The sequence below is a fragment of the Procambarus clarkii genome, chromosome 91, assembly GCF_040958095.1.
Source record: "Procambarus clarkii isolate CNS0578487 chromosome 91, FALCON_Pclarkii_2.0, whole genome shotgun sequence".
NCBI classification, from domain to species: Eukaryota; Metazoa; Arthropoda; class Malacostraca; order Decapoda; family Cambaridae; genus Procambarus; species Procambarus clarkii.
This window is the reverse complement of record NC_091240.1, coordinates 6,433,807-6,455,584: the sequence shown is the minus strand read 5'-3', so window position 1 is coordinate 6,455,584 and position 21,778 is coordinate 6,433,807. Positions and strand designations below refer to the sequence as shown.

General features: G+C 37.7%; 1 protein-coding gene across 2 annotated transcripts; it reads left to right on the top strand.

The window, feature by feature from the left end:
* The first annotated feature begins 118 nt into the window (after positions 1 to 118).
* LOC123773975 (uncharacterized) lies at positions 119 to 20,165 on the top strand. 2 transcript variants are annotated; one of them, XM_045768000.2, is made up of 14 exons: positions 119 to 269; positions 3,710 to 3,787; positions 4,188 to 4,289; positions 4,485 to 4,668; positions 7,386 to 7,478; positions 8,091 to 8,306; positions 8,458 to 8,690; positions 9,845 to 9,911; positions 10,309 to 10,535; positions 10,866 to 11,010; positions 13,965 to 14,083; positions 14,286 to 14,443; positions 15,571 to 15,754; positions 16,789 to 20,165. In XM_045768000.2, the coding sequence occupies exons 1-14, from the start codon at positions 180 to 182 to the stop codon at positions 17,893 to 17,895; spliced, it is 3,003 nt and encodes a 1,000-aa protein (XP_045623956.2). In that variant the 5' UTR covers positions 119 to 179; the 3' UTR covers positions 17,896 to 20,165. The 2 variants fall into 2 exon arrangements, with proteins under 2 accessions (XP_045623956.2, XP_045623954.2); XM_045767998.2 differs by having other exon boundaries at positions 120 to 269; positions 8,088 to 8,306.
* Positions 20,166 to 21,778: the final 1,613 nt, after the last annotated feature.

Below are 21,778 nucleotides of genomic sequence, written 5' to 3'. Positions count from 1 at the left end.
AATTTTGGCCTCGATAAATTAAATTAAAATTTTGGAGATATAAATACTATTGTATCGGGTGAATATTAAGTTAGTGACAGTTAGTGTTGTATGCGTAATCAATTGTGCAACATATTCGAAAATATCAATGAAGATCATTAGGTTAGAGAAGACGGGTGTGGAGGCCGGCGGCCATTTGCATGAGACGGCGTTTCATGACGCGAGGTTATCATTATTTGCCTCTAAATTCCTCCAACATGGAGCTGGATTCTGACGATATATTGAACGAGGTAAGAGCAAGAATATTTTTGTAATGCCTAACTCATAACAGACGCTCGAGAGGCAGGTTTTTTCGATGAATAAAAGGCGATGAGTTTGCTTGTGGTAGTTTTCATCTTTATTTATATTGCAAAAGTTTATTGTTGTGTGGGAGGTCTAGGCGTGAGGTGTACGTGGCTCTGGTTGCTCCCTTTATGAATGATCAAACTATTTTCCTAATGTTTAACACCTGCGAGCCCGTGGATATATCTGTCTGAAACATATATTTAACCTTAAGGGATTCCAGAGAGTGTAGTTGGCACAGAAGAGAGACGACGAATGTTGAATGGTTTAGGACAAGTCGCTCCATATTTTTTTTTATTCACTTTATTTATTTATTTATTTATATATACAATAATTCTTACATTTTTGTACAATACTAATCTTAAACCTCATCTATTTTACCCAGCCAAAAGTGGAGGAAATTGTGGCTACCTGGAGTAGGTGATCTGAAGTCAAATATTCATTTTCAAAATAAAGCATTGAGATGCTGGAGTTTTTAGTATGGATACTTATGGATAGTAGTATCCATAAGTATTTAGTATGGATAAATTTTGGATACTTTGCTAAGATTTTGGGCAGCACTTCATTCATAATGATGTGCTGCCCGAAATCTTAGGGAAGTATCCAAAATTTGCTTACTGTAAGTAATGCATGCACATGACTGTAAAGCTGCCGCCCAGTTGGGTGGGTGTGGAGCATATGACTGTAAAGCTGCGGCCCAGTTGGGTGGGTGTGGAGCACATGACTGTAAAGCTGCCGCCCAGTTGGGTGGGTGTGGAGCACATGACTGTAAAGCTGCGGCCCAGTTGGGTGGAGCAAGACTAGTAACTGTGCGACTCACCATAGATGTAAAGTGCCTTGAATAGTGACTGTTGTGAGCCTCTTGTTGAATCACTTGACACAAAAGATTATTGATGTGTGTACTTGTGTGGGTGATTAAATATGTATGTGTATGTATACGTATATATATCTATGTACATGTATGTATGAGAATGTGTACATGTATATATAACATTAATAATTTTGTACCTAGCGTCAAAAATTGTTATTTGCTTAGCTAAATGAACTAGAGGGTTCAGTTCCTAAACCGATTATGTGCCTCTGTAATCCTTTACACCACCGCCCACAGGATGGGTATGGGGTGCATAATAAAGAAAGAAATTGAATTGCTGGAGTTTTGTAACTTAAAAAAAGCTGTAAATATGATAGTTATTTTTCAGTTTTAGCTTTCCCTTGTTAAGCCTCATTCAGATTATGCAGTTCAGTTTGGGTCACCATTCAATAGCATGAACCTAAATTAGCTTGAAAATGTATAGAGGATGAGGACAAAGTTGGTTCCAAGAATTGGGAACCTTTTTTTTATGCACTGAATTATAAAAGGTTCATTTACATTATCTGGAAAAATTAAGGGTTATATAATTAAAAATATTAGTAGATGAAAAAGGATATAAATCTGATAAATATATCAATGTAAAATAATAGATAAAAGTTGTAAATTGATATAATTTAAATTCAGAAAAAAATAAAGAGTAACTACTGACTTGAGAAGCATTGTAGATTTAGGGAACAAATTGCCAGAATATCATACTAGATATGGGATTACATTTGGAATATTTCAAGTGTAAATTAGACATTTATAGATGATTAAGTTGGGAATATGTGGATGTTGCCTTGCATGGCCTGCAGTTTACGTAATCAAATCTTTTAACAACCAGGTACCCATTCACTGCTGGGTGAACAGAGACTACAGTTAAGGATTGGCGACCAGGATACAAACCCAGGCCGAAGTGCCTGTGAAGGGCTGGGCGCGTGTTTTACCACTGCGTCATGGGGACTGCTTAATGTGCAGTCTTAGACTTACATTCTACAAGTCTTAAAATGTGCAACCATGTTGGAATTAACCAAACCTAACCAAACCAAGCCTAACATATAAATATGTGAGGTGACATATAAATAATTTTTGTTTTTTTGTTTTAATAAGTTATCAAGATGTTTTCAACAATATTTGTTGGCATTCGTCTATTCCAACATGGCTGCACATTTTTGGAATATGATACATGGGTCAAATTCCAATATTCCCACTCCAGATAAATTCCAGGTGCTATAACTTGTCATAGGGGTATTATACTGTACTTGGTTACAGGCTTGGGGAGGAAAATGTACTGTACTGTACTTTGATACAGGCCTGTGTGGATCACTATACTTTGATACAAGTTTATGGAGAAATGTTATACTTTCATTCAGGATAAAAACACTAGAGGAATACTGTAACTGGATTTTGTATCCCCAAGGAAATACTATACAGTATAGTACTTGATTATTGTCCTTTGGAACACCGTATGATTTGGATATGTAATAACCTTGTATTTAATCCAAAAACAAGATGTTAGACGTGTTATTCTAAATACTACTGGAAATTTTTACCTGAATTTACTTGAGGGCTACTATCTCTCTAGTGGCCTTGACGAGGACAGGATGCTGGCGGCTTGAAACTACTGTTCCTTGTTTATGTAAGATCTGACTTTTTTTTATAAGCAGCTAAAATATTTACCCTACCCAAACCTATCATACCCTGACCCACTACATTACATGTTCAACACTGTGTATTAGTCCCCCCCCCCCCTCCTCAAAAAAAAAAAAAATAAGAGAATTGGGAGTGAACTTAACATTTAGTGATAAACTTGCCTACTGTTACAGTGTTTGATAATATGTTATTAAGCCAAAAAAAACAAAAGAAAATACTGTTGATGGGTGAAGCGAGCATGAAATATTAACAACAGTGACCAACTCATGCTTGATACCTGCTAGATGGGGTTCTGGGAGTTCTTCTACTCCCCAAGTCTGGCCCGAGGCCAGGCTTGACTTGTGAGAGTTTGGTCCACCAGGCTGTTGCTTGGAGCGGCCTGCAGGCCCACATACTCATCACAGCCTGGTTGGTCCGGCACTCCTTGAAGAAAACAATCTAGTTTCCTCTTGAAGATGTCCACGGTTGTTCCGCCAATATTTCTGATGCTCGCTGGTAGGACGTTGAACAACCGCGGACCTCTGATGTTTATACAGTGTTCTCTGATTGTGCCTATGGCACCTCTACTCTTCACTGGTTCTATTCTGCATTTTCTTCCAGTTCATTTACTCCAGTACTTTGTTATTGTACCTGTACTGTGCGATTTGGGACCTGTCCCTCCAGTATTTTCCATGTGTATATTATTTGGTATCTCTCTCGTCTCCTTTCTAGTGAGTTCATTTGGAGAACTTTGAGACAATCCCAATCAAATTATAATTTTGCAGAAAATATTTGTGTGTATATTTTCTAAGGATTAATTATTGTGTAATTATTTATGCAGTGTAGTACTGTACTGTATATATTTGAAAATAAATAATGTGCTCTATTGAAAGTTTTTACCTACAGGTGGATGAACTATTAAGCAAACTTGATAAGTTACCAGATGATGTGCGTCTGCAAGCCCTCAAGAAACTTTCTCAAAAGGTGAAAGAAAATTTTAACTTATGGTATCACTCTGTTCATAGTTTTATTAGATCTGGTGTAAAATACATTATCGAGAAATCTTTAAGGAACTTGTATGCAGGAAATTAAATGTGATATAAAAACCCTTGTGCATTACTGTACTGTATTCTTGAATAGACTTGTACAGTACAGATATTATCTTTTTTTAAATTAGATACAGAACTTTAAAATATATGAAATATTAATATACATAAATTTTATTTTCATAACTAGTCATTGAATAAAATATATAGTATTGTATGACAACCAATTACAGCACCAGCCTTAGAGCTTGAATACCATCATATTACTGATGATGTTAATAGTGATAACAATGTGGTAATAGATTGTGAATGCACAGTATTTCATATTACTTACAAAGGTGTCGGCACCGAGGCTGCGTGGAGGAAGAGGTGGCCGAGGCAGGGGACGGGGACCGTCGAGATACTCAGGGACACCATTGCTCATTGATAATCAGCATAATGTAAGAAGATGGTATACTTTATTTTCTGTGGTACTGTATATGACAATTCGCTTGGAGCACTATACACTGTCTTATGAATTTGTAACCTCTTTACTTATGCTACTCCTCCATCTTCTCAAGGCTGATGCCGCCCATACACAATAAAGGTGGTAAATGATGATTGTCATGATAAAATGTATACAATAATTTTTTCAGGTTAATATAAAAAAAGAGAATGAAATTTCTGCTGAAAGCGATGAGCCAGAGATGCAAAAAACTTCACAGGAAGGTGTGTTGTCAGAATGTCAGGAAGAGAATGGAGAAGTAACTCAAAAAGAAGAAAAGCCTAAATCTGTAAAAAAGAAGTTAAAAGTGATTCCAGAAAATACTATAATAAAAGGTAAGCTTTGTTAAGGCTTTGCTTATGTTAAGTACAGTGGAGGCTTGTGGACACTTTGTCTCGTGTCAGAAATAGCATGTTGTTTCTAAGTAATGAATTTGGTTCACTTCTCACAGGATTAAGGCCTTCAGAACATGGTATGCATTAATGTGGCTCAAGCCAATTTTGGCTATCTAGTAATAAATTACAGTCATTGAGAAGTGATTACAGTGGACCCCTGATTCGGCGAACCTCAATTCGGCAAATCTCTGGTTAGGACGCACACTTTTCAGGCCGGATTTACTCACCCGATTTGATGAACTCTGGTTTGCTGAAGCGGGGGATGTGCATATTTGCTTTGGATAGAGGGACAAAATTCAAAGACTGGTGGAAAAGTTCTCCCTTACACATACTACCAAGCTAGCCAAACTGGGTGTAGACAGTCAGACTAGTTATTGTCAGTTTAGATATTGTGTCAGTCTATACATTGTCAGTCTAGACATTGTCAGGCCAGACATACTGCCAGGCCTGTTAAGCCAGACATACTGCCAGGCTAGACATACTGCCAACCCTGACAGGGTGTCAGGCTAGATAAACTGGCTCTAGACAGTCAGAATAGATATTCTCAACCTAGACAAACTGTCAGTATATACAATGTCTAGATAGACTGTCAGTCTAGACATTGTTAGTCTTGACAGACTGTCAGGCTAGATAAACTGGGTGTAGACAGACAGGCTAGATAAACTGGGTGTAGACAGACATGCTAGATACGGTCAGACTAGACAAATTTACTGCTGGGTGAACAGAGGCTACAGTTAAGGATTGGTGCCAAGTAAATCCTCCCTGGCCAGGATATGAACCCAGGCCAGAGCACTTGCGAAACGCCAAGTGAGTGTGTTACCACTTCGCCACGGGGACTGCCTGGTGGATAATGCCTTCTGGCTAGTGTAATGACTGTGACAAGACACAGTCATTACACTTATGATGCCCAAACTCTCACTGTCTTTATCCCACCCTCAATGCCTTTATCCCACCCTCAATGCCTCTATCCATCTCTTATTGCCTCTATCCCTCCCTCATTGCCTCTATCCCTCCCTCATTGCCTCTACTCCTCCCTCACTTCCACTCTCCCTTCCTGCTCCTATCTCTGCTTCTATCTTCACCTGACTAACTCGACCTCCACCTCACTCCTGGTATCCATCCCTCACCCAGGTGGGTATTGAGAGTGATGGAGATGGCAGTGTTTGTTTATAGTTGGTGACACCCTTCGTGACCAAGTCACACACGAGGTGTTTATAATTACAAATGGTAACTCAAGAGGATTCAGTGAAAGCACTGTGTACATTTTTTTTTTTTTTTTTTTTTTTTTTTTTTTTGCCTTTTCTGAAGTGTATACTGATTCATTGCTATATAGTTGAATAGTAGTATATAATATTGAATTATTCTTGTTATACATTATTAAAAAGTGCATTACATGAATGCCTCCTAAAGGCATCACCTGTTGCAACGAATCCCTCACTCCAACGAATTAGGGTTGGTCCCAAATGGTTCACCGAATCGAGGGAGCACTGTATATCACTCTGCCTAAAATGCTGTGAGTGTTAGTGGCTTTGCAAGAATGTAAGAACACCAATGTTATGCACTCTCACAACCCAACCCGCACTCTCTTGTCTTCTTGTATATAAATTAATTATAGATTAGTGGAGAGGCCTGTTTACTCTGGGATAGTCAAGAGGGCCAGAGATGTCCGGTGTAAGGTTGGAAAGCTGGCCAAGGAACATAACCTGGTGTTTCAGACAGCTGGAGGTGATAAATGATAATAGGCTTGTAAGGAAGATTTACAATAGTAAAATACAGGATAGAGTGATGAAAGACAATCTACTTTATGGAACGGGAAAGTGGGGGGATTACTGTGCTTAGGGATATACAGTGTTCCTCATGATGTAAAGGGTTTAGAACAAACCAAAGGTATCATCTAATAATTTTAAGAGGCAGTTGAAAAAATGTGGATTTTGTTAGAGCAGAGCAGAATTAAATGATTTGGGTTGAAACTGATATGGGAATCAGGACTGTCATCAGCTGAAATCTTACAGACTGAGAAGGGAAGGGAAGGGTACTATCAGGAGAAAGTGCCAAACCATTATGATTATATAACACTTGGAAGGGATCAGGTTAAGGATTTGGGGTGAGATGGAAGGAAAAGGAATGGTGCCCAACCACTTGGACGGTCAGGGATTGAATGCCAACCTGCATGAAGTGAGACTGTTGCTCTACAGTCCAGCCCAAGTGAGAGAAAAGACTGAGTCTGAGAGAAAGGCAGAGTAGAACTTAAGTGATCATATTAAAAATGGTTAAATAGGCCTGTTTAAAGGCTTTTCTGTCATTGCCACCACCTTGGATTGAAGTGTTCCAGGGGCAGGGTGGGAGATGAGGTATAGATAGATACAGTACAATTTTAATTTTACATCCTCGGTTCTGAAGATATGCAAATGTATCATTTAAAAAGAAAATTATTATTAAAGTGTAACTTAAGTATTCATCTCTGTTGTTTCATGTATTTTGCATTCCTGTAGTTTTTAACAAATGATAGTCAAATGTGTGCAATAGACTTTCTCTTGTGTTACAAATTCCTGTGCTGTAATAATACTGTTCTTTGTTGTTAATCTTCCATTACATTAAATTTGTAATGTTTTAGGAAGAACATTCCGGAATTATGCTAGTAACTTTTGCTTCTTCAGGAAGGCGTCACACAAAGAAAGTAGACTACAGGCAGTTAGCGGAGTTTGGCCATGGAGATGAGATTAAAGAAGAGGAGGAGGAGGAGGTGCAAGGTGAGATATTAGAGCTAACATGTCAAATATTATTAAGACGTATTTTCTTCTTAAGAGACTATGATATATAAGGGCCTTCAATATTTGAAGTAGAGGTGGTACTCCCTTTTCCTATGAACTGTATACAGTATACTCTTCAAAACTGTGTATGTACAATACTGTATGTATACTGTATAGATATAAATAAAATTATGTAAATGGGAGTACTGTAGTAGTGTAAATGAATACATACAGTAATAATAAGATCATGTTTTCATGCCTTGGGAAATTAAATGTTCATAGACAATGTAATGTTCATAGTAGAACATGAAATAACTCAACATTCTTAAATATTTCAACATTTTCTTAAATAGTCTATAGAACTAAAATACAGTATGAAGCTCAATGGAATAAGGATGTAGCATTCATGCTTTCTTTCAGATAGCTTCCTGATGACAGGTGATGATTTGTACTTAGGTAGTTAATGGTGTTTGTAGCCATGTTAGTGGGAGGATAGAACTGGTTAATTCTGATATCGTTTTGGATATAAAGAGGTGAATATAATGAAAAGTGGTTTTTTATTCTAGGATGTGGTCAGTGCAATTGATAGTTCCCATTACTTTATTTCAGCAGAGAACAAACCACAGTCTATTTTCCATGTTAAACGTGGTCGAGGCCGGCCAAGGAAGTATCCACCTGTTGTTAGAGAAGCACCAGTCACTAATACTGACCAATGCTCACCACCAGTGCTGCTCTGTGACTCTCAGATTAGCGAGAAGTGTACAACTCAATCAAAAACTGATGAAACTGGAAACGGAGAGAACCCTGGAATATCAGAAGCAGATCAAGGTTGGCAAATAAGTATCTTTATTTCTGAAGATCACCCACTTATATGGAGGTACTGTATTATTGACAGCAATATTTGTAAGTAAAAACTACAGGCCAATAACATTTTATTCATATAATGCTAAAAGTAGATATTTTACATTTATTTATTCAGGCAATGGGTTTGATCTGTTGGAGAGCTGCCTAAAAGAGAGTGGGATTAAAGCTGTGGATTCCGAGAGAAGAGAAAGACAGATGACCGAGCAGCAAGTTAGAGAGAAAGAGAGTGAACCCAATTCTGTAGATGGCCTGGTGAAATGCAAGGAGGAGCCAGAAGATGTCAAAAGTGAAGTGCAAAATGTGTATGTGTGTGATACAGTGGAGGCTGTTGATAATGTCCCTAAAAAGGTGTGTAAATTGAGCTTCATCTTTAGTCATTGACTTTTAAAGTTCATTATCTTTACAGAAAGCATGGAAATTATGGCTATACTATAAGAGTACAAATTATATTTGGATGAACCATTATCATTACCATACGTCTCTGTTTCATGGGGTTGGGGGTTATTTTACAGAACCAGCAAACTATCCACAGTACCTGCTTGATACTGTATAGGACCTAACTGCTTCATAAGTCTAGGAATTCTGTGCTGTCAGAAGACAGCTTTCCACCCAAAAGTTTTATGTCTTTTTGCTTTATAATTAGATTTCAGAGGGGTGAGTAATTTTGAGAGGTTTGCTTTGAACATTACAAATTAATAAAGCTCTTTTCAGAAAAAGCTTGAATGACATCAGTTTTGAGTCATGGGTGAAGTACATTTAATTTATAAATTAGAGGAACAATTCAGCATGGTATTTATTTAGGCTCATTGTTTTGAGGATAAGTTGCAAATAAGGCCATGCTAAACCATTATCACTAGCAACTAAATTATAGTGGAAGCAACATTTATGAGTTATCATATTAACGTACTCTCTAAGATATGATTTGCTGTGTCGTATAATCAGGGATTCTGAACATTGATGCAGTGTATCACATTCTGATACGAGTGTCACAGGAAATTTTCAAAAATGTCTACATGATCATTATAGACACTAGGGAGTCACTGAAGAAATACTCAAACCATCCTAGATTTAACAATAAGTACATTGCTACAAACTTGGAATCTTCCAATCCCGGTCTCTGCTTCATGCACACAACCACCAACAGAGGACTCTCATCAACTGCTAACTTGCTAACCTCAGGATTCCTAGAATTGTATCACTTTTACGGGCTTACTATAGCCTGTGCTACATAGAAATTTTGCTTCTGAGTAGCTGAATCTAAAAACAACAACAATGTATCACTTAACATTCTTTGTGAAAAAATGATCTAATGAAGCGAGTAGAAAGACCATTTAATTTCTTACTATACACATACAGTGTGAAATTGTAAATTTTTTCTTTTAGTCCTATATACAATATCAAGAAAAATATGGCGCCAAAGGAAAAGTTTTACTGCCAAAGTGTTAATATGAAAGTACTGTATACTATTAAATGTTGATTTGTTTCCTTTAATTCTTTTTCAGAAAACTGTAAAATCTCAATATAAATGTGAGGAATGTGGAAAAATGTATTCCACAATGTCCATATTAAGTAAGTACTGTACTGTATATTCTGAATTCTCTCTTGTACTGCATTATATTTTCTGTATTATATATGTACTTGTGAAATACTTAATAGTTCATTATTCTATATTTGATTTTTTCTGCTTTCTAGAAAAATGCTTTCTAAAAAATTTGATGCTCAGTAATCAATATAGGATATATTAGTGGAGGCACATGGTGGGTATTTTACATGTGTGAAAGTACAAATTGAACATAAAGGTGTGAGAATGGTCACTGTGTGACGTGCATGTGTGTGTGAAGGATTTTGCATTTTTTTGCAATTTATAAGAAAGGACATAGTGCACTATATAGTGTAAATAATGGAATATACCTGTACATAAGTTTATCAGGTTATTCATAGCTGAAAATAATTTGTGTATTTTCAGAAACACACCAGGTTCGACACAGAGACAAAGCAGATTTGCCATTCAAATGTGCGAAGTGTGACTTTAGTGCAGCATCAAAAATTGAGTTGTTTCGTCATTCATACAAACACACAGACACTCAGTTATATATATGTGAAATTTGTGGCAACACATTTTCAAGAGATACAAGCCTAAGAGAACATATAGAATATGTTCATGCCAAATCCCGCAGGCTGAAATGTGCCCTTGTGAGTATTGTAAATTATAAGTAAAATTGATTAGTATGAATGAGATACTGTAATGTCGTTATATTTTACAATTACTTTGTTGTGTCTATTTGCTTGATGAACTGTATATATTATATTTTGTAGTTCTCTTTAGCCAGATACCAAATTTAAATGTTAAAACTGTACGCAGATATTTGGGAGGCTTTTATTTGAAGCATTCTACATAAATCAACAACAGTGAAAACTTGTTCATGACCTTCAAAATAGCTCTGTAACATTTTGGTAAAGGAGGTGTAGTCCTATTCCAATAGAAGGTTATGTTGATTATAAAGATTAATAATGTCTTTGCAGTGTAACTTTGTAACTCATCGTCGTACTACAATACGCAACCACATGCTGACTCATGAGGGAGCGCGGCCAATCATTGCCTGCCCTGTATGTGGAGTGACATTTCGCTCAAAGAGAAATTTAAGAGCACATTTGTATTCTCATGCTGGTAAGCTGTTTCCGAGTTGGTTTTGAAGTAGCACTCGATTTATTTCATTTCATTTTACATTTCATTAGTCTAACTTCTAACTTGTAATTCAGGGTTTGCAAATATGAAAGTATAGGTACAGGTGGCCATTGATCTGCACGACCGAAATACGGGACAAGTAAGCTTACATACTAGACACCCCCCTAAAGTCCAATTTTGTTCTACTCACCTTGAAATAAAACACTACAGTACCTGAACATTATTGCTATGTATTTACATCACTTTCTAGCCACAAATATAGTACCTTATGAAGTGCTGAATGCATGGGAGATGCCATTCTACAAGAATTTGAAACAAAAATTGCATAAAGCACAAGATAATTGAGAGTAGTCTTGAGGCCAGAACAGGGTGTCTGATCTTTGTCCGTTTTGATGTTTCAAGGATCGCCTCAACCATCTATGCCTCTACTCTTCAATCTCATTAGCATTTTGTTGGGAAAGGGTATGCTCGTTGTGACCCCATCCTTGTTGAAGGTGTCCTCCTTTCCTGTTTGCTATATAAGTCTCCCTGGCTTGGTGCCTACTTTTGATAATTACTTACTTCTTTCCTGTCCCATGGTGATATTCTTTGAATTATTGCTGCATTGTGTGAAAGCGAGGATTACACAATATGTTTGTGTGATCATCGCTGGACATGTTTGTTCTTAAAGGGTTTGTTCCTTGTCCCATATGCCAGATGACCACCCTGTTGCAAATTCACCATTATGATGTGCTTTCAAGCTAGTCTTGGCTCATCTACCTGGATCATTGAGATGCCTGTTGGTATGTTCATATCCAACTGGTTTTCAGGAATTAGCTAGGGTTCAACATGGGGTACCTCTCGTGCCACTTTTGACCTCTGCTGTTTGGCCTGAACCTAGTTCCAAAAATCTTCTCCAGATTCACTCACACAGTCCTTCAAAAAATTTGTGTTGTGGGGATCTGTGTTCTGATCTACCTTGATAACAAGCTTGTTTGGGCCTCCAGTCATTTGGCTTGTCTGCTGCCATGGACCTGATTATTTCCCTTTTGGCCCATTTTGGCTTTCTGGTCAACTAGTGCCTTTACAGGTCCTACCTTGGCTAAAACTAGTCTGGAATAACAAGATGGCATTCATTTTAGTCCCATGGTTGGCACTGTTACAGCTGTGTCACCATCTCTGGCTGGTGAAGTGGAGATCTCTGCTTTTCTATCATGACCTGAAGAAGATTTTGGCCAGCCTGTGCCACTGCCTGCATAGGGTGGACAAAGAAAAACTCTTCAGCACGGGTGGAACACGAACAAGGGAACACAGGTGGAAACTTAGTACCCAGATGAGCCACAGAGATGTTAGATTACCCTCTGTGCTATATGTGACTGAAGGAACTTTATTGTATTCTCCAGTGGGCATTATTTCACCACAGTTGGAACCATGCTCTGCATGCCCTGCTCCAACTGAGGGAAAGATAATTTTTATCTTTTTGTTTTTCAAGTTCTATTTCTAGTCCCCTCCTCCTCCTCCTCTTCTTCTGTTCCTCGAGCTGTGCACAGATTCATCAGAAGTTGGCTGTGACTTTATATTCAGCTCAAGTCATACCTGGTCAGTGAATAGGCAGCAGTCTCAGGCAGCAGTCAGAATTAAATAGGCAGCAGTCTCATTGCCTGTTGCAGGCGCATATTACGCTGTGGGAGTTTTGGGCAGTTTGCATGGTGCTTTAGTGGCTGTCTCTTGTGGGGCTCTGCTGTCTCTCTCTCCACTCAAATTGTGCTGCTGTGGTCTATTTTAACTCAACAGGGAAAGAGGGGGGTTCAGTTTGTTCCCCTTCCCTGTGGTGTTGGACTCTTAGGGTACCTTTGATTTCTTTGGGTTTAATTCTCAGTACAATATACATTTGGGGTATGCTGAACATTCTTGCAGACTCTTTCTCGGTTCCATCTGATTTCAATGAAGTTGGCCTCCTTTCTTTGTCTTTGTGAGATGTTCAGCCATCTGCAAGTGAACCTATTTTCCTGTGGAATCTGCTGTTTCTAGTCTATGTGGTGCCTTCAGCTCTCATTCCCAGCTCTTCCAGCTCGTTGCCCCAATCATTTCCCCATCACCTTCCCAAGGTTCAGCCTTTTCCAGAGAATTGGTAGCATGATCTACCTGGATGGTTCAGGGCTTTCTGTTAATTTTCATGTATGGAGTTTCTAGGCCTTGTGTGCTACCACCTACATAAGAATTGAGTGGTGGAATTTTTGGGCTTGCATATGCATCTTTTCTTTAGCCCACAGTGAACAATCATTGACTTCATTAAGTCAATTGATGCAACAGTTGCTTGTACTGTTACACTTATCCTATCTAGTGGTTTTTTCTTAGTTTTGGGTTCATCTCTTAATCCCCAAGCTTCTCTTGTCTTGCAGAGAGCCAGATTCTGGTCATGGCTCCTGTTTTTTTTATTTTTTTTCAGGGATATTCCTGCATGGGCCCTAAGCCTCTAGCTGACACACTAAGTGTTGCTTGTTTCTGTTTTACTTGAGCAGAGTATGAGTACTATATTTATGACTCATATGGTCGCTTCAGTAAGATTTTGCCATATGTGTTTAACAACTTCTGCTGTTAAATCTAAGTTGAAATCTTAATGGGGTTTGTAACTGTGCACTGTGTTAGATAACGTTCCAGCGGTCTGTCGGGCATTTCTCCACAGTGCTATGGCTCCTGGTGAGCTTGGGTGGGGTCTAAAGCCTCATTTTCCCTCCGTAAGGCTTGGCTGGACTAGCACTTAATTTGGGGGGCTGCTAAGGGCTCAACAGGGAAGATATTTTATTACATTCAACACTTGATATCTGTAACTTTCTATCACTTCTAAAAGAAAAAATATTAAATTAATATTTTTTGTGGCTCGCTGCTGAAAATCATAGCTTTAGCATACAGTAGTTGTTAACTTTCACAGCAATTAAATAATTTATTAATTTCAGGTGCCAAGCCTTTTGCTTGTGAAGAGTGTGGTAAGAAATTCATCATGAAGAATCGCTTAGCAGCACATATACTGCAAGTCCATGGGCCCAGAAGACACAACTGCCCTCACTGCATCAAGGTTCAATCTCTTATTTTTGTTATTCGTTTGATTTAATACATAGGTTGAGATCTTGATATTGCAGTAAATAAAAAATCTACTGTTGAATTTGTGATAATGGGATTCTGGAGGGATGTGTGAAACATACATTTGGCATCACTGATAAGTAATTTCATTTGTATTATTGTTATTATTTGCTTAATATAATTGCTTTCTCTCTTAGTGCTTTCCAACAATTCATCACCTACGTCGTCATGTCAGGATTCACACAGGAGAGAAACCGTATAAGTGTTGCTTTTGTGCTTTCACTTGTAACACTCAGGGTAATCTAATCAAACACATCAGACAAGTTCACGACAGACTTAATTTCACTTATAAAGAGTAAGTTGAGTTTAAAATGCAGTACGTATATTTAAGATGTTGTTAATATCAGTTTTCAGTAATGATCATGAGAGATTTTGTATGTCATTGATAGAATAGGAAAGGAAAAGCTTTTTTGGTTACATTACTTTTTTTTTCTTCATAATTTGTATTAAGTATGGTGTTGAAAATTAGTCAAAATTATTGATAGAAAAGAAAATTTAAATTGTTGCCAGGAAATATTCCCAATAACGGCAGTTGCAAAGTTGCAAAGAATACTCTTAAAAAGCTTTACAACATGGTTAATTATTAATTTTTATACATTATAAGAACAGTTAAAAATATTTCAAATTTGAATAATATAGGGATTACAATATAGGGATTGGCAGGGGGAGATTCAACGTGGACCCTATCTTCCCAAATTCTTCCCCAATAAAAGCAAAATTTACTTTGGGTTCCGGGGTCTGCATCTGCTCAAACAACGTCACTCTCAAGTGAAAAACTAAGGAACATCAAAACTGGAATTCGCAAAAGTTTTATAGAAATGAAAGTTTGATGTGGAAGGAGTATATCTGTTAATCAACGAGGAGTGATATGAAGCAGTGAATGACTTATTATTGTATCATTACAGTTTATGTTACAGTGTGATTGATACAAGGGAAAGTCTATATGACTATGGTATAATTTGTATTTTTGTAAAGAAGCAGCATGTTAAAGGAAGTGTGAGATATGAAAGCAATAAGAGGAATGTCTGGAGGTTTGTCTTATTACACTAGCCTGTGCTCAATATACTGGCCTGTACTCATTATACTGGCCTGTGCTCATTATACTGGCCTGTACTCATTATACTGGCCTGTGCTCATTATACTGGCCTGTTCTCAGTACAGCAGCCTGCATGATAAGTGGCCTAGTAAATATAACAATGCTGTCCCATGTATCATATACTGTAATGTTTTACAACCAGTGTATATTTTTCTGTATAAATACTCAACAGATATTATTACTTATTATTATTGCTATTGCAATAAGCTATACTCAAAACATGTACAGTAGTTTGCATGCAGTTTCACCTGTCTTAAAATACTGGCATATAAAGAAAGACAGTTATTGATATACAGCTGTATGAATGTTTGTCTCATGTGTTGCAGTTTCTTACGAGAGTGTGGGAAAGAACAGCAAGGGCCTGAAGTGGATGATCAAGACTTGGAGAAGATGAGCAAAGAGGGAAGAGAGCTAGCACAAAAGCTGTTACCTACTTTAGCAGAATGGACGTGTCAGACGCTGACTGTGGACCAACTCAAGGAGCAAGTGCAGAAGGAGAGGGATTCGAAGGTAAGACAGCCATAATATGCCACATACTATATGGACAGTAGAGCGACAGTCTCGCTTCATGCATGTCAGTGTTCAATCCCCGACCGTCCTAGTGGTTGGGCACCATTCCTCTTCCCCCGTCCTATCCCAAATCTTTATCCTGACCCCTTCCAAGTGCTATATAGTCGTAATGGCTTGGCACCTTCTCCCGATAGTTCCCTTCCCTTCCCACTGTGAGTGACAGGAAGCCTGTACTTAGACTTATTGGGGGGTCTCCCAGGTCTAATTACTGACCTCCCCTAGGATGCAACCCACAACAGCTGCATATCTCCTGGATACCTATTTGTATCTTAAATGAACAGAGGTATCAGGTGAAAGGAAATGTGCCCATTTTACACTCCTCTGCACTCATTAATATTAAACATATGCTGCTAATATATAAACTCTTAAAAAATAAAATTGTTATATGAATTTAAAGTAACACTTCTCCATATGCAGGCGATGAGTCACAATAACGTGGCTGAAGTATGTTGACCAGACCACACACTAGAAATTGAAGGGACGACGACGTTTCGGTCCGTCCTGGACCATTCTCAAGTCGATTGAGAATGATCGACTTGAGAATGATCCAGGACGGACCGAAACGTCGTCGTCCCTTCAATTTCTAGTGTGTGGTCTGGTCAACTTCTCCATATGTTTTTAAAATCTACTACATGTATTTCTTCTCCCATTTATATTCTACAGTTTAACTCATTGTCTTGCCAATTTATAATCATCGACAAAGTCCACACCATTCCATTCTCTTCTCTCAAGTATTTATATTTATTATCTTAATCTCTTAGTAAACATTATCCGTATCCCAAGATTAATTTAAAATCTACCCAAATTTTACAAGTGATTAATGGCATTCATTACATGCATATAAAATATAAATAAATGTACATACAAAATAAATAATAAATTCATAAGCTGTGTAGCATTTTTATAAATATAATTATTATAAATTTTTGTTCAAGAGCATTCTTATTGTAGCATTGATTTCTTAAATCTTTCAGGTGGCGGCACTACAAGAGCAGCAGGCTAGACGAAAAAGACGGATATTGAGGAAAGGGTCCAGCAGCGTCAAGCCTTCTTCGTACTACAATGAACCAGATGGGAAGATAACACTCTATGCTCTTGCAGGGGATACATATGACGGTACTCCCATTGTCCATCCAATGGACGAGAACATAACAGTGGAGGCTGGACTAAGTGGTCTTGGTGATAACCAGTATTTACATTATCATTACACAGATGATAGTGGATGTGTGATGATGATTCCCTGGGACATGTCACTGATAGGAGAGAGTGAAGAGGGGGAAGAGGAAGGTGAGTGGACACAACATACTCTGCATGAAGATAGAATCGTTAAAAGTAACAGTGCAGAGGATGATGTTGTGACCATCAAGGTTCCAAAGAGTAATATTAATTTACCCAGTATAGTAACAGACAATAATATATCAAATTTAGCATCTTCACTAGAGATGGGCAATGCAGCTGAACAAGAAAAGAGTCGTGCAAATACTAGTATACAAGTTTCAGATAACGTAATACAAGTCAGTAATTTAGGTGAGGTTGTTGGTGAGCTGGATCCTGCTAATGTGAAAGGAGCTGTAAGAGCCGCAATAAATGTTGATGTGTTACCAAAGAAAAAATTCTGTAAGCAACTTCCAGAATCAATACAGGTTATTGCATCCAATGAACCAGTGGATGATACTGTGCCTAATGCTTCAAATTTTGTTTTGCCCGAGGGCTACATAGTGGATGATGATGGACAAGTCATTCAGCTAACAGACAATGTCATAGATACCAACCTCCTCCTCAGACAAATGGGGCAAGTTGTCCGAGGAGCAGATGCATCCGAGGTCACAATAAACAAAATTACAAGTAATGTTTATTCACTAATGAGCCAAGGCAGTGATGGCCAAGAAGGGGAGACATTTGTTATCACTACCCAAAATGGAGAAGATGGGGAGGAGGAGGAAGATGAAGATAATTCTCATTCCTATGAGAGAATGGAAAGATCAGTGGCCAGAGTTGATCTCTTACCTGTGGATGATGAAGATGATCGACAATCAGCACTTGTTCTTATAGTCAATGCTGAAGACTTGGAAAATTCTTGATTTTATGTTTTGTATTGGAATTTCTTATCTTGGTGCTGTAAGTAATATCTACTGTACTTAGAAATTGTGGGCTGTGTTTCTTGAAAGCCTTGTGTTAAGCAAACTTTGTTTTATATTAGAAACTAGTTATCTTCCAGAGACCTCAAAAATTAAATTTTTCAATTTTTTTCAGTAAAACACTTACCTGAACATATAATTTAATACTCCTACCACTTTTCAGTCACAAATACATTAAATGACGAAGAGTAAAACATGGAGGAAGTTCCTTAATGCAAGAATGTGCAGTAATAAAAGAAATGCATAACAAGATAGTCATGAGTCTTAAGACATAGTATTTGGGTGTCCTGTGCTCACTCAGCATCAAGCTCCTCATTTTGCATATGGGCAAACTTACCCTTGTACAGTTTGAATTTTGATATTAGAAAATCAGTCGTGCACATCTGAATGCATGTTCTTCGAGCTCATGCAGATCATCATTTCACTGTGATGGTGGATACTCTTCACTGGTGAAGAGTAAATTTTATAGTAGGACGAAGGAGAGGAAGACCATAAAGGTGGGCAGACATTGTCAGTGTGTGTGGAAGCTGGGAGTCTGAACACATGGGATATGGTAAGGGATAAAGCTGGGTGGAAGTAGTTTGTAAGGAGGAAATGATATTACCACATACAGTAACAGGTACTGTATATGGTAACTCATGAAGAGCACTGTACAACTGGGCTTGTGAAGTACAGTACTGTATTCACCTAGTTGTGCTTGTGGGGGTTGAGCTCTGCTCTTTCGACCCGCCTCTCAACTGTCAATCAATCAACGATCATTTTTTCACACACACACACACACACACACACACACACACACACACACACACACACACACACACACACACACACACACACACACACACGGACACTATGAGTGTAGCTCTCATCCTGTAACTACACTTAGGTAATTACACACACACACACCCCTCTCTTCCCTCAGGAAGCAGCCCATAACAGCTGTCTTAACTCCCAGGTACCTATTTACTGCTAGGTAACAGGGGCATCAGGGTGAAAGAAACTGCCCATTTGTTTCTCCACCATCGACAGGGATCGAACCCTGGTCCCTAGGATTACGAGTCCTGAGTGCAGTCCACTCGGCCACCAGGTACCCACAAGTGTAGTGCGATGCTGTTATAGATGATGGCTGTAACATGGTATGGTGCTTATTTATCTGTGATGCTATATTTTGTAAACTGTATAAAGAATGGACGAGTGATATTTTAAAATTTGTTTAATATCGGTAACCTTGTATTGCTATATTATTCATCTTTTTACCCATGCTCAGGCCTCCCCATCCCATGAAAGTGAGAAATAGGGGTAATGATAATGTAATTAATAATTCCCAATCTATGTAGCAAATTTGTAAACATTTCTATAAATGTTTGAAAAGATTTGTACTGTATACAGAAATATATACATGAAAGTAAACAAAGAACCTGTACTGTTATAATTGCAACAGATATTATTATTTATAAATAGGATATGATTTTTTGCTTTTTCAGCTACACAAAGTAGCAAATAATTATCAAAAGAAAGTGCCAAGCTAGGAAGACTGTAAGCTACACTAGTTAATTTTGTAACAGCTCCTTGGGGCAATATCCCCAACCACTTGGGCTCAATGGTAGAGTGATGGTCTCGCTTTAGGCAGGTCGGCGTTCAATCCGCGTCCATCCAAGTGGTTGGGCAACATTCCTTCCCCTCCCTTCCCCCCCATCACATCCCAAATCCTTATCCTGATTCCATTCCAGTTCTATATTACTGATTTTAGCTGATTTACCTATACAGTATATTGTTGTAATGGCTTGGCACTTTCTAAGGATAGTTTCCTTCCCTTCTTCCCTACTATGAAGATTCAGTGCCCTTCGTGCCCCCCCCCCCCCCAACCTCCACCTAAAGACTGAGTGCTTGTTTTGTGTTTCCCAATTTTTCTTGTTCTAGTATCAATTATGTTCATTTATTTATCTCTATGCATAATTATTATTCTATGGAAATAGTTGCATCTTTGCTCATCTTTAATTGTAACATCCTCATTACTTTAATCTAGTCTTACCAAGGTATAATAATTCAATGCAAAAAAATAGTTAAAAAAAGACACTTATACAAGGGAATAAATTGATAACAGTTCTAAGAATATTGTAACAAATGCTACATTATTAATTAACTGTTTTTGAATATACTGTACAATACTGTACTGCATAGGTAATATATAATGATTAAAACTTTCACTTTTGTATGGTATTTTTTAACCACGTTTTTTGTAGACCTACTTTGCATCACCTGTTTTCCCGAGAAGTTCACTAATGTGGTGTAGTGCATTTAGTTATTAAGTTTAAAGGAGTACATTACTTTATTATCAATAATTTTGACCTGAAAGCTACTACAACAGCTCATAATTCTGCACACTGAATTAACAATTTTCAACAGATTATGATGTTCCTTAATAAATTAACAAGCTCAACAGTTCAGGAGCCAGATTCATGAAGCAGTTACGCAAATACTTACGACCGTGCACATCTTTCCTCAATCTTTGACGGCTTTGGTTACATTTGTTAAACAGTTTACAAGCATGAAAATTTCACAATCAACTGTTGTTATTATTATAAACAACCTCCTCGTGCTTTGGAGCTCATTAACTGTTTAATAATTTTAAACACAGACGCCAAAGATTGAGAAAAGATGTACAGGTTCGTAAGTGCTTGCATAACTGCTTCATGAATCTGGCCCCAGATGTTACATAATACGCTACATAAGTCTCTCCAGCTTGGTGCCTTCTTTTGGTAATTACTTACGTAATATTTTTGCACAATAAATTGACACGCTACAATAATTACTGAGGTTGCATAATAAATTACAACCCTGCCATTTCGTCGAGGGACAACAAGAGCATTGAGAAACTGGTATACATTGCTATCATATTTAATATCCTGAATCACAGAATCAAATAATTTGAGAACGTACTAGCATGACTAGAATGTCTATAAGCATTAGTAATGAATGTTTCAATGAGGAAATCCATAGGAGCCATGATGAGGGTTTGAACCTATGTGCTGGATGTTCCTCATTGCTTTCCTACGGATTTCCTCATTGATGCATCACGTTAGTGTGATTACTCGCTGTGAAATGTTCCAATGTTATTCTTTAACTTTATCATTCCTCTGTATGACTCTTAACAGTTTTGGGCACTTTTATTGAATAGTTTTTAAATTCTGTTTAAAATTTAGTGAAGGATTAGTTAATTCTGCGAACTATGGAAGCCTTCCTTTTAAATGGATAAACGGACTTAATAAGAGGAATATAAATACATAGGATTTGGGTGATATTAACCCATGTTTAAGGACTTACCCAAAATGCTATGAGTGCTAGTGGCTTTACAAGAATGTAAAATCAACTTCATTTCTATGTTCTCTTAATCCCCAATGTACCTTCTTGTATATAAATAAATAAAACCTAATGCCTCTGTTCACCTAGCAGTGAGTAGGTACTTGGGAGTTAGTCAGGTTGTGAGGTAGCATCCTGGGCGGGGTCAGTAATTCAGCCTTGGGGAAGGGGGGGCGCCCTCGATAAAAGCCAATCTTGTATGAATATACTCTGGCTTCCTGTCCCCTGACCCAGTGAATTATTATTATTAATTATTATTTGTGATGGTTTGAAAGCATATTACTGTTCCAGTAATAGTCTACATGTAAACTGTCAGTCTTCAGAGAATATTCTCAAATTGTAACTAATAAATTGTTGGTTTAAAATATAAAAATAATATGCTGAACTTGTTTTCATTGAAATGGGCTGAAGAATTTGGTTTTCTGTAAGTTAAATTGTAGGAGATACTCAAATAGTTTTGAATTTC